This window comes from Ochotona princeps, chromosome 4, assembly GCF_030435755.1.
Source record: "Ochotona princeps isolate mOchPri1 chromosome 4, mOchPri1.hap1, whole genome shotgun sequence".
NCBI classification, from domain to species: Eukaryota; Metazoa; Chordata; class Mammalia; order Lagomorpha; family Ochotonidae; genus Ochotona; species Ochotona princeps.
The window spans coordinates 41,195,393-41,208,331 of NC_080835.1; the positions used below are offsets into that span (position 1 = coordinate 41,195,393).

At 39.5% G+C, this 12,939-nt stretch overlaps 1 protein-coding gene across 23 annotated transcripts in view; it reads left to right on the forward strand.

Moving 5' to 3' along the window:
* Positions 1-12,939, forward strand: part of SOX6 (SRY-box transcription factor 6) — a 595,708-nt gene that overhangs the window by 542,085 nt on the left and 40,684 nt on the right. For all 23 annotated transcript variants that reach the window (XM_058663306.1, XM_058663317.1, XM_058663314.1 and 20 more), the window contains one exon: positions 3,548-3,656. In XM_058663306.1, coding sequence (XP_058519289.1) covers positions 3,548-3,656 — 109 coding nt within the window. The remainder of the gene's footprint in view (positions 1-3,547; positions 3,657-12,939) is intronic.

Sequence of the window (12,939 nt, forward strand, 5' to 3'; positions counted from 1 at the left end):
GTATAAAACATAGTATATAAAATTTTATTAAAATATACTGTGCACATCAAAAATTCAGCTTTTATCTAAGTGCAAAGAAAACCCATTATTGTGTGCTTACTGTTTCATTGCCGTTCTCTCCCCAGATCACAATTTTACATTTGTTGCCCGTAAGAGGAAGTTGGTTGTTTTTTTTTTCGACTAGATGAAAGCAAACCTCTGTTCTTTTAGTTACCCAAAATCCTTTCTTCCTCTCCACCCATGCAAAGGCATAATTAATCAATCTTGCCATGGGAGGGAGGGAAAAGTTGCTAATTTAATGCAAAGTTAAAAATAATGCCCGAGGAGTTGAACGGTTTGTTCAGTGACACTGGAATAAGGGATAATAATGCAGTAGTCTATCTGTCATCAGTGAGGCTGCCCATCATTGACTCTGATAACATGTGAAGATGATGGATGCCACCATCTTGTGACTTGTAATATTTAACATTCATCAGCTCTCACTAAAGGGGGCTTTATCATTTAAATATCTTTATTTAATATGCAACATCTACCTCATACATCATAATTTCAAAGCACTTAGAGAGCCAACAGTCCTACAACACAGCAGAGCTGACTTTAATTTTTTTCGATAACTTTTATGTTGGTCTCATGTTTGTGACTGACAATGCATAAGTAAGTGTCTGATCACATTGCTGCGTGTAGAGTGTGCAGATACACTGTCAACGTGAAGATTGGGGGAGTTTTTCTGTGGGGTTGGAAATAACTTAGCATTGGGGTGTCTTGCTTGTGATCTCCAAAATATCTTGCTTGGGAACTGTGCTTATTATGAGGGCTAATTGGAGTGTATGCAGAAAATTTGGACTTAAGAACTTGCCTCCCATCATCTCTATTTGTTCCATATAGAGATATACCAATCAGCATTTAGTGATCCAAAGTTTCAGTTCGGAAGTAAACATCTATACTTTTGTCTCTGTGCCCATCTCCACACTTGAATTTATAAGGTGCATGTTCAGTCTCACTGGTAAAATCTCTGCTTAGCTCCGCTGCCTAGACCTAACATATAGACATGAGGCCCTCTTATCTTGTGGTTATGTGGCTGGCAAATAAATATTCTGAGCTATTCTTTGAAGAAAAGAAGAAATTCTTCTGGGAGGCTAGGTGGAAATTTATATGAAAGAGCATGGCCTTGCAGAGTCCTTCTTTAATGTCAAACACAAGTGCTTAATATGACCAAATTTAAAATGCAACCCATTGCCCAAAACAATTTTTCCCATTGATTTATTTTCTGCCTATTTTACCAGCATTTCGTAAGATATTCTTCCTTGACTTCTGCTCTGTCAAAATACCGATATTTTAAGGAGATGGTATGTATCCCTGTAGAAGATTTTTTTTCAATGAAGTCAGAAAAATGTCTGACTTCAAAGACACTGTGAATGTGTTGTTGAATGTTCTGAATGTTTTTTGTTATGATTAAAAGCAAGCTGATACTACTGAATTGTGAGTGCATTTCATTTTTATAAAAGAAAAGATATTATCATCATGTAAGCTTTGTTGTCTTAGGATTTTACAAACCATGGCATGTAATTTTCCCTCTTCTCCTTCCTTGTCAAAATATTGATATTCTTTCAGGAACTTCATTTATTTATTTATTTATTTTACTGAGAATATTTTCCAGTAAAATCAAAGAGAATGAATGACTAGAAAGATACTTGAAATATGCATATTGATAGATAGCACGGTCTGTTGATTTTTCAGAGAAAGTTGTTTTTCCCCCATGAAAATATAGTTAAAGGTTGTTCTTCCAAGAAGACTGCAGGTGTCACATCCAAACTTGGCTTGCGTTTAACAGAGGAAAGGCATTCACATGCAAATATTTGAAATGTGAAACAATGTGATAAAACAAAGGTTGAATATTTTGCTTTCCCTGGTACTACCCATCTTCACTTTAATTCTTTTTACATCATGACAACCAGAAGTGCTACTCAAAGATAGAAATTGGCTGATTAAAAACAGCTGTCCTTCCCCCAGCACTGTGTGAGACTCTCACATGGGCTTGTGGTTGCTTTTTGTTGTGTCCTGCATCTAGATTAATTTGTTCTTGTCCAGTGATGTTTTCACATAAGAATGTCAGGGAAACATACTCAAGGTGATTTTGATTTCTCTTCTATCTTTTTAATAAGCAGCATATTTCATAGGATTTCCTTTATACTGCTATGGAAACTAGTAACTAGGGAAATTCATGATTATGATTTTTGTGGCAAATTTTCCATAGAAATGGTGCTAGGTTAAAGCAAGGTTTATGCTGTTTTCTGTTCCAACACAGATTTCAACATATTCCACAAAGGAAGGGGACTGGAAGACTTCCTGGACAATTTGACTGATGGGAATTAATTATAGAAATATAATGATATTCAGAAATAATCACATTAGAAAACACAAATGTAGTGAGACTGTACAAATGAGACACAGCCTCCATCAAGTAATTGTATGTTTGCTCTTTAAAAATATTTCCAAGTTTCTAAACATCTTACAGACGAGAACACTCAGTGTTCCCACCTAATGCAGAACATGCTCAGTACAGAACTAGGTCATTGAACAATAGACTCTACAGCAGTCAGCACTCTGCTGCTGCATAATGCATTAAGTATAACATGCAGAAACCATTCCCGGAGCTGGAAGCTGCTATTTCATGTCTGTAAATTCAAGCTGACATGACATTTAATATTGTTTCATAGTAATGAACAACAAGGTTTCATTCATTCATAAGCATAACACAAAGGCAAGTTTGAGTCTGGAAAGTGGCAAGGAGGCGAGAGGGAAACACGTGCGGTGTTGCTGCCTACAAGAACAACATATTAATGATGGTCAGGGAGCCCTTGGCTACTGATCCAGTGTTTTCTGTGATGCCTCAGCATCCTGCTCCTGCAAGAACTAGTGAGCAAAGAAAATCTCTTTTCGTTTCTCTCCTGCAGCAGCAGAACTGTTTAGCTTTTCTGGCTCAGTGGCTAGTTAGAAGTGATGCCCCCCTTTTCAGTTCGCAAAAATTCACACTCAAAACTCCTAGATAAAAAGAAGAATATTCATGCCGTCATCCACTCTACCTTCTTTGAGATATGTATTACTGAAATCCTTATGCATAAAACACTGCTTTGTTTTTTCCCCCAGAACACAAACACAAACTATGATCTGTAAGTGTCAAAAGTCCTCTGCCATCACATTCATCAGTGCGATCTAATAGAAATGGCTGTTTTACATGTTTTGCTCTTGGGCTCAGTCCTCTTTATTGTATCCTTTTAGAGTCCTGGAGCAAATCCAACAGAGAGGGGGTACAAGTTCACTGTCATAGGTCTCCTTCCTTCACAGGTACTGTGGTCAAGATACAGTCAGTATGCTAGTGACACAAACAAGCTAGAGTGGACTCTTTCCAAAAGATGTCCATGGCTCAAGAAGGTCAAAGATGATGTTTGCAAATCTCAACTTTGTCCAGAAAACAAAGTGGAAATGCAAAGGGAAAAGCCAGCTGTCTTGGAAGCTAGAATAAGCCTGTGATTTCTCTTTCCTCCAGGAAAGAACACGCTTTGAAAATTTGGGGCCCCAGTTGACAGGAAAGTCAAGTGAAGATGGAAAGCTGGGCCCAGGTGTCATCGACCTTACTCGGCCAGAAGATGCAGAGGGTGAGTGGCTTTTCTGTAGCTCTTTTCTGCTGCTACATGTGTTTCCAAAGATGTGCCAGTGTTAGACAAAGGATCATCGTGGTTAGAAGTGCCCCGCTAGACTTTCTAGGTAATGCAGAGGAGACATTAGTCGTCGTTTTATATTGTAGTTAAGGACTTTGATAATCAACTAGATCATCCATAACTGAACATTCATGGCCATCCAAATACATCAAGGTGTCATTGTAAAGTCTGAAAATAAAAGAATCTTCTACATTCCAATGAATAACAAAATGTCATGTTTCACCACTGCCTTTCCCCCACTGTGTACTCATTTATTCTTATTTAAAAGAAAATTTGGAAAGGATTTAAAAAATTGCAAATCAAGTGTTCCCAGGTACGATCAAACCATTTTGAAGATGGAATTAAAATGAAGATTCACAACAGCTTTCACATAAACTTAATGGTTGCTTGGGAAAGGCCCCGCCAGCATCTGGACGCTAAGTACTCCTGAAGCCTCTGGGAAGTGCTCTCAGAACGTCCACCCGCAGCACTATCAATGCCTGTCCGCCTCTCTTCCTTTTTGTTTGTTTGTCTTAAATGCACAAGCAGCACATCAGCAGAAATTGCTCCCAGGAGGCCGGGTACAATTTATGGGTTAGGTCAGCACTTCAGTAGTAATGTTGCCTGGTTATTTACTGTGTCATCACAGAGTAGGGACTGGTTTTCCTGTTAGCTGTTTCTTTGGCAGAATCTGTCCCACCAGTCAGGGAAGATTAATTTGTTCTCTTCAGAGTAACATGATACTTCACCCATCTCAGGTCTCTGCTAAAGTCCTTTTTTAGCTTGAGGGGGGAAGAATCTTACTAGTATCCCTTTTACTGGCAGGATTTCTTCCAGGACCCTAATCCTTTGAAAACATATGAAGGCTTTACATAGCAGCATCTTAACCGGGTATTGCTTCTAGTGACAGCTTAGGGCCATCCCAGGCAGTTCAGAAATCCTTGGCAGGAGTACCAAGAGATGGTTAATATCCAACATTAAGAAACACTCAGAGAGTTTCCAGAAAGCAGAATTTTCATGCAAATTGTGAGCACTAATATTTGATGATAGTACTAGGAACAAGGTGGGAAAATACATTCTGATTGGGATATAATGTGTGTGTGTGTGTGTGTGTGTGAGAGAGAGAGAGAGAGAGAGAGAGAGAGAGAGAGAGAGAGAGAAAGAGAGCCAGAGAGAATCATAACAAAGGAAAAGGAAGGGAGGGATAAAGAAGAATCCAAGCTGAAGTGTACTTGCTGTTTTCCTTGAAGATTGTGTCACTAACAGCACAGTGGCATTCCCATAACCACTCAGAAGTGCAGATTTCCCACTGCTGAAGGTTGAGGTTCCTCTGACTAGAGAACCAGAAAGGTCAACTGATAGAACTTGAAGATTAACCATGAGATTACAACATGGAGACTATGACTGAGCTGAGAGTCTATGAGGAAGGATTTCAGCTCTGACTCATCTTAGAGTACAACTAAGTTGTTTGAAGGCTTTGACCACATATAATGAAATGAATATTTTTTTCAGCACTTTGGTGGATTCAGTCTGTTCATTTAGTCACAGACTAGAAATTACCAAGCTCTAAATCCTCACCCTTGCTATACCAGGCATTACTGAATCTGTCAACTACCCCTTTTCATTAGATTTCTTAACTCTTTATCACTTATAAATATTATTTATGGTCAGTTGCATCTCAGTAATGCTGATAATCTGCTTCATGATATATGCTCAATAAATTAAAAATCAGTTGTTAATCAGTATAAAGGTAAAAAAGTAAAGATTTATTTATTTTATTGGAAAGGCAAATTTATGGAGAGAAAGAGAGATGTAGAGAGCTCTTCCATCTGCTGGTTCACTCCCGAAATGGCTGCTATGACTGGAGAGGAGTTTATCTGAAACCAGGAGCCAGGGACTTCTTCTGGGTCTTCCATGTGGATACAAGGTCTGAAGACTTTGAGATATCGTCCACTGCTTTCCCAGGCCACAAGCAGGGAGTTGGAAGGGAAGTGGAGCAGGTAGAACAGGAACTGCTGCCCATATGGGATCCTGGTGCTTGGAGGTAGAGGATTAGCCAATCAAGCTATTACCCTGGGCCCAAAAAAGAGAATTATTTGACCTTAGAGGATTGTATTTCATTTCTTTGGAAATCCTAGTCCATACCCAGATTTTCTGATTTCAGGACAATTTTCCTAGTTAATTTTTGTTAGTAGACACTTACCAAGGTCATAGACCCAAGAATATGTTACTCTTTATACATATTTTTTCTCATTTAGTGCTTAAATACTCTATTAAAAAAGAATACTCTTTTTTTTTCTGTTTTACAGATGAAAAAGTTGATGCTAAGAGTATTATGTAACTTGCTAAAGCCATAGTAAGGATAGAGCTGAGTTGTGATCCCAGGGTCAACTCTCAGCCTGCTACACACATCCCTGTATATATAATAAATATGTGGTGCCTTCATTTTTCTGAACAAACTTCTTATGACCTTCCTCAATATGACCCATTTCCGCCCCACTAAATATAGCAAGTCATGCCATGCACTGGCTCTCACGTTACTCTGTCATACATAGCAGCAGTGCCTGATGAGTGTAATAGTAGAAGGCCTGTAGTGACCCGGGAGCTTAAGCAGCGTGTGAAAACCTCCCTTCAGAAGCTTGCCCAGAGTTGTCATTGAGACCTCATGTGCTTTGGGGAGGGGGGCTCATGCATGGAGTCAGATTACCTGCTCTATTAGGGACAACAGCATAGAGCCTTTGTGAGGACTGGCTGGGATGGGTAGCAGGCTTCTGCTGACTGCAGGAGATTCCCTGGCATCTGCTTAAGTGTGGGCTGATTGTAAAGCCTGCTGGTGTTACAGTTCATATTAAAGTCAGAGTAGATAACTGGTACATATAATACTTTCTCTACTTTGTTCCTTCGTATTTCTATGAACAGGAGGATTAAGAAAGGACTGAAGTAACAGAATAACTAAAACGTGATTTGTTTTTTCACTCAGTTTGTGATAAAAACAAAACAAACTAACCAGTATTTCTGAGTGTCTACTATAACGTTCCAGTCCCAGAATTGGAGCCTGGATAAACCATGGGAAGCGAAACAGATGTCCTTGACCTCTTGGAGCTTTTAGTCATGTGAAGGAAAGCAGAGGGAAAGGAAAATATACCTACCTACATACCAAAATCATCATTCACAAAAGCACCAGGAAGAACAGGAGTCTTCTGAGAATTCAGGGTGAGAATTCTTGAATTCACTAAGGAAATCAAGTTACGGGAGCATTCCAAGCCTCCAGCTCAGAATACCTTCTGTTTTATACCAAGGAAGATCATCTCCAGGTTTCCTCAAGCTTTGTAGTAATAATCTCACAGGGCTTTGTTCTGCCCCCACTTCCACCGGAGCCTCCTGCATGGTCCTGAAATGACTGAAGCCAGTCAGGCTCAGTGCATGAGGTCCTTTTCCAGCCAATCTTTTTTTAAGTTTGCTTGTCTTGAAAATAGCAGTACCCCTTAGTAAGCAACTTGTAGACCTGCTTGTAGCCCTGGACATGGAGGCAGTGACGAAAAGGTCACCCAGAGAGGCAGCTGTGCACATGTATTAGCCACTCATCAAAATCAAATGACAAAACCATAAGCAAGGAAAACAGAAATTAAAAATATAAAAGGCAAATGCCTTCACAATTTTATTTTTAAAGTCCAGCTGTTATTTGGCTTGAATGTGACAAGGCAGCATTTCTTGTTCACCATGATATTTATAAAACTATAAATTCATTGGCACTGAGGACTTAGGGAAGCATGTTTAAGGTCTGGTTATTCTTCAAGCAAAGTCTTCACATGTATTGAAAATGTAAAATGTGTTGGCTGCTGTGTAGGGCGGGTAGAGCAGAGAAGGGTTGATGAGTTGAGTCTGTCACCATATATTAAGAGCAACGAACAGCTGTTGAACTTTTCATATGGCATTCTCCCTCTCCTTATTGTGCTTAGTCAAGAATGCAATCCTTATCCCAACTCGCTGACTTCCAAGGTTGCACAGAAGAGTGGGAAGGGCTATGATCTAGTTATGGGGGGATTTGGATTAGAGTTCCTTTGCTAATGACTGAAAACAAGTGCTTAATGCCTCCAGGCTTAAGTTTCTTTATCTTTTCAAAGAGGCATGTTGGGTTTGATTATCTTTAAGACCTCTTCCAAATCCATGATTGTTTTCTGCATCTTTATAAAACACTGTAAAACACTGAGTATATTTCTTATAAGAAAAGTAACGTATCCACAACAGGTTTCATTTAATATTTTTCAGGGAAATTAAGGAGAGAAATACCTTAGAAAAGATGCAAGTATATAGGCCTTCTGCTTTAGTAATGAGAAATCTGTCTCTACTCTGTCTTTAGCTTTCACAAACACCCTCTTCTTCCCCCTCCTTTTTTTCTCTTCCCTCAGCAAAAATCATTGTGACTTGGTTTATAACAGTATAATTCTTCTCATTCTATTTCTTTTATTTCTTACAACTGGAACTTCTAAAGAGACGCATTGCCCCTTCTTTAGAGTATGGTTCACGCCAGAAAGCATTCTGAAACCTTTTCAAAGTTTCACATTCACTTATTTTGTCCCAGCGTCAGAGGGAAGCACCACCTAATTTTGATGTAAAGAGTGGTAGAATTTAAGAATATAAGTCTGTCATCTCTGATGATCCCTGAAAGTAATTATTCTGGGGCAGATTTCTGGACCCTGTATTAGAACTGAAAAAGCATGATGTCAAACCTGTGTCAGTTTGAATGAAAATGGGTATGTGAACAAGAAATATTGCATTTTTGGACACTTGCTATCATACTTGTTTAGAAGCCTGTTTATTTATTTATACTGAATTTGCTAATTGGATCCAAGTTAAGATGATCTTTCTTATCTGTCTTTGAATTTGCTAATTGGATCCAAGTTAAGATGATCTTTCTTATCTGTCTTTGAATTTCTCTCTTTTTTTAAAAAAGATTTATTTATTTTAATTGGAAAGTCAGATAAACAGAGAGGAGGAGAGACAGAGAGGAAGATCTTCGTCTGCTGATTCACTCCCCAAGTAGCTGCAACAGCCAGAGCTGAGCTGACCCAAAGACAGGAGCCCGAAGCATCTTCCGGGTCTCCCATGTGGGTGCAGGGTCCCAAGGCTTTGGGCCTTCCTGTATTACTTTCCCAGGTCACAAGCAGGAAGCTGGATTGGACTTGGGACCACCGGAATTATAACCAGTGCTCATATGGGATGCTGTTGCGTTCAAGACGAGGACTTTAGCTGCTAGGCCACCGCACAGGGCCCAATCTTTCTCATCTGAAAGTTGCAGTTTTGGGGGGATGTTGAACTTCTGAAAGCTCTGAACTTTTTTTTTAATTCAGGAAATTTTTATCACAATTCAAACTCTCTTGTTTATGGAGACGTAGCAGAGACGGCACTGTTTTTTCTTTCTTCCTTCAAAATACAGCACGTCATGTGCATGTCGTCTCGTGAAAGTCCTGCTTAACCTTTGAGCAATTCTCAGGGAATCCTTGAAGCTGTTCTCAATTCCCCCTGTCCTCCTTGAGTCCTTGCTTCTAGCAGAAAAAAAAAAAAAAAAGATTGACTCCATGATACATGGCTCATTCAAGGCAGCAGAGGCGAACTGTAGTTGAATCTGCAGTGGGCTTTAAATGCTGTGACTGTTTATACTTTGGAATGTAAAGGTTATCAGTGCAAGCCTACCAGAATACAGTGCTTCACATTGCAGCATGTAGATGCTCAGGTTTGGAAGACCAGAGAAAAATCATAAAATCTACAGTTCCAACCAAAACGTCTTTTTTCTCATACCTCTAAAGCTATCATTTCACTTCAGTTCTCGTAGTCTACTGACAGAAAACCCACTACTTTTGGGGAAGCTCATCCTGTTACAACCAGAAGCTGTGACTTCTCCGTGTAGCTTCCGTTCATTGGTTCTAAATTGACATCTGACTCAGATGAAATTAGTTTTCATCCTCTCACATGACTCCCCTCATATTTCGGCTAAAGAACTAGATGACTTACCAGCGGTTGGTCTGTCATTGGCCAAATAATTTTCCTTACTTAACAATTTTCTTTTGATTATATAAGGTGAAACAATTTAATGTTTTCCCGTACATACAGATTTAGGAACATGATGATAATTCTGACCCTACTCTCCCTCTTGTCCCTTTTCCCACCCCGTCCTTTACTTCTTTACTTTTTATTTTAATTTTTATGCTGATTTACTCTCAGTTTATTTTATGATCACTCAGTGAAGAATTCAACAAGTAGTAAGTAGAAAAAAAAAAAAACACACTGTTCCTCAAGAGTTTAGACGATGGCTGTAAACAGTAATTAAATCTCAAAATGTTGATCTCACTGATACACATTAAGTTTTCTGTACTACATGCATTAGTTATCACAGACGGGGGAGAATGTGAGAACATCTTTTTTAGGGCTGGCTTATTTTACTAAGCAGAATTGTTTTCCAGTTGTGTCCATTTTTCTGTGAGGGACAGAATTTCATTCTTTTTGTGAGTGAATAGTATTCCACAGTTTGCATACACCACATTTTCTTTATCCATTCATTAGTTAATGGGCATCTGGGTTGATTCCAAATCTTAGCTATGGTAAATTGAACTAAAGTAGGGGCTAGTACGGTAATCTAATGCTACAGTGCTTGCCTTGCATACACCAGGATCCTAGATGGGTACCAGTTCATGTTCTGGCTGCTCCACTTCCCATCCAGCTTCCTGCTTGTGCCTGGAAAAGCAGTCTAGGATGGTCCAAGGCCTTGGGACTCTGCACCCATGTGGGAGTCCTGGAGAAGGCTCCTGGCTCCTGGCTTCAGATCAGCCCTGTTGCAGCTAATTGGGGAGTGAATCAGCGAATGAAGATCTTCCTCTCTGTCTCTCCTTCTCTCTGTAAATCTGACTTTCTAATAAAAATAAATAAATCTTTTTTAAAATTGAATGACAATATGCATTGGCCAATTTCATTTCTTTTGAATAAATTCCCAGGAGAGAGATGGCTGGTACTTATGGTAGATCTAGTTTCAAATTTCTGAGGAATGTCCATACTGTGTGCATAATGGTTGTACTACTTTACTTTTCCCTCAACAGTGTGTTAGGATACTGTTGTCCCAACATCTTTGTCAGCACTTATTGACTTCTGAGTTCTGTATCATAACCAGTCTAACTGGGTGAGATGAAACCTCATTGTGCTTTTTGATTGTTATTTCCTTAATGGCTAATGTTCCTGAGCATTTTTTATGTGTCTGTTAGCCATTCAAATTTTATCCTTTGAAAAGTACCTGTTTATGCCCTTTCATTTTTCTTAAAGCATTTTTAAGAGATTTTATTTTTATTGAAATGTTAGAGATACAGAGAGGAAGCTATTCTGTCCAATGGCTCACTCCCTAAGTGACTACAGTACCCAAAGCTGAGCTGATCCAAAGCCAGGAGCCCAGGAGCCTCTTCTGGGTCTCTCACGCGGGTGCAGGGTCCCAAGGCCTTGGGCCGTCCTCGACTGCTTTCCCAGGCCACAAACAGGGAGCTGAATGGGAAGCGGAATTGCCAGAATTAGAACCAGCGCCCATATGGGATCCCTGCATGTGCAAGTCGAGGACTTTAGCCACTAGGTTATCATGCTGGGCCCTCCTTAAAACCTTTTTTTTTTTTTTTTTTAATATTTATTGTATTTATTTGAAAGGCAGAGTCACACACACAGATTGGTAGAGCTAGAAAGAGATTTTCTCTCTGCTGAATTCACTTCATAAATTACTGTAGTGGCCAGGAGTGAACAAAATCAAACTCAGGAGCCAGAAGGTTCTCTAGATCTCCAACATGGGTAGCAGGGTCCCAAACACTTAGAAACTCTTCTGCTGCTTTCCCAGGCACATGGACAGGGAGCTGGATCAGAGGTGGAACAGCCAGGACTTGAACTGGTGCCAATATAGGATGCCAACATTGTAGGTGGTAGCCTAACCCATTATACCACAATACCAGCCCCCTAAATTTCTTATTTATAACTAAGAAAGTTAGCCTAAATTGATTCTACTTGACAATTTCGTTAAATTCTCTAATATAGCTGCCATATAATTGAATTATTCACCTTTAAATCACGTATCAATTAAGGAACAAGCAATCTTCTAACTAATCGCAGTCATTATGGAAATTTACTAGAGATGACATGCTTTTGCCTAAGAAGATACCCAATTCTTGAATCACATGACAGGGATAATGGATGGGGAATTGTACATCTGAAAAGAAGAGGCCCAGGTGAATCAAAGCGAGCCTTAACAATAGCTGTACCGTGAGTCTATGGGTCTGTCCTTCTATAACTGCCAGAAGAGCAGTGTGTCCTGTATCTCAGAGAAGTGTGTAATCAGAGGAACCAGCAGGTTGTGGCTGAGCTCAGGAGGGATAGTGAGGGGGGTCCAGGCCATGGTGAAGATGAGTAACAGCCACACAGGCTGAGAAATAAGCATAGTTCACAAAGTACTTGGCTCCAGACTAACTCTGTTGTATGAGTATCACAAAAATGTATTTTACTGTGGATATAAACAGTTTTAGAGGATCCTGTGCACCAGTTTATATCAGCACTATATATAAAGTGCAGCTCTTTTAAACAAGCAAATAAACTTCTCTTAAAGAAATATATTTGCTGTGTCTTAAAAGCTCCCAAATAACTTTTAATGTTGGTTGAAAACAATTTCCATTGAACCCTTCAAGTGATGGATAGTCCTGATAGGGCAAGAGAGTGAAATGTCAAGATTCTTGTATAACTCCATTCCCTAATACTCCATAAATGGAACTAAGCCTCTTTCTCATACTTGCTTACGCTAGAAAGCCCAATCAAATGTCCAGCCTCCTTTAGTGAGGAATTTAACTCTGCCTGATAGCTGGTTTCTCACTGGTCTGCCCTTTTAAAAGAGTGTCACTGGCAATGCAATTAACAATCACACACACACACACACACACACTCAAGATCTGCATTTTATGGTACATATTCTACATTTTAGAGAAATTCCATTCAGGCATGATTGAGCCACACAGAAGTACTTCCTGAACTCACCACAGCAACTGAACATCAAAAGATTAGCACCGTTTACCATGATAATTAGACCCAAGACAAGAGCAGCCAGCTTATGTTCCCCATAGGCTGTGCTTCCTTAGCAGTACAATATGCGCTTCACATAAATTGAATTGTTAGAAGAACTCCTGGTTTATGGATATCAACTTGCCATGTCTGAACTGGCTGTGTTCAGTTA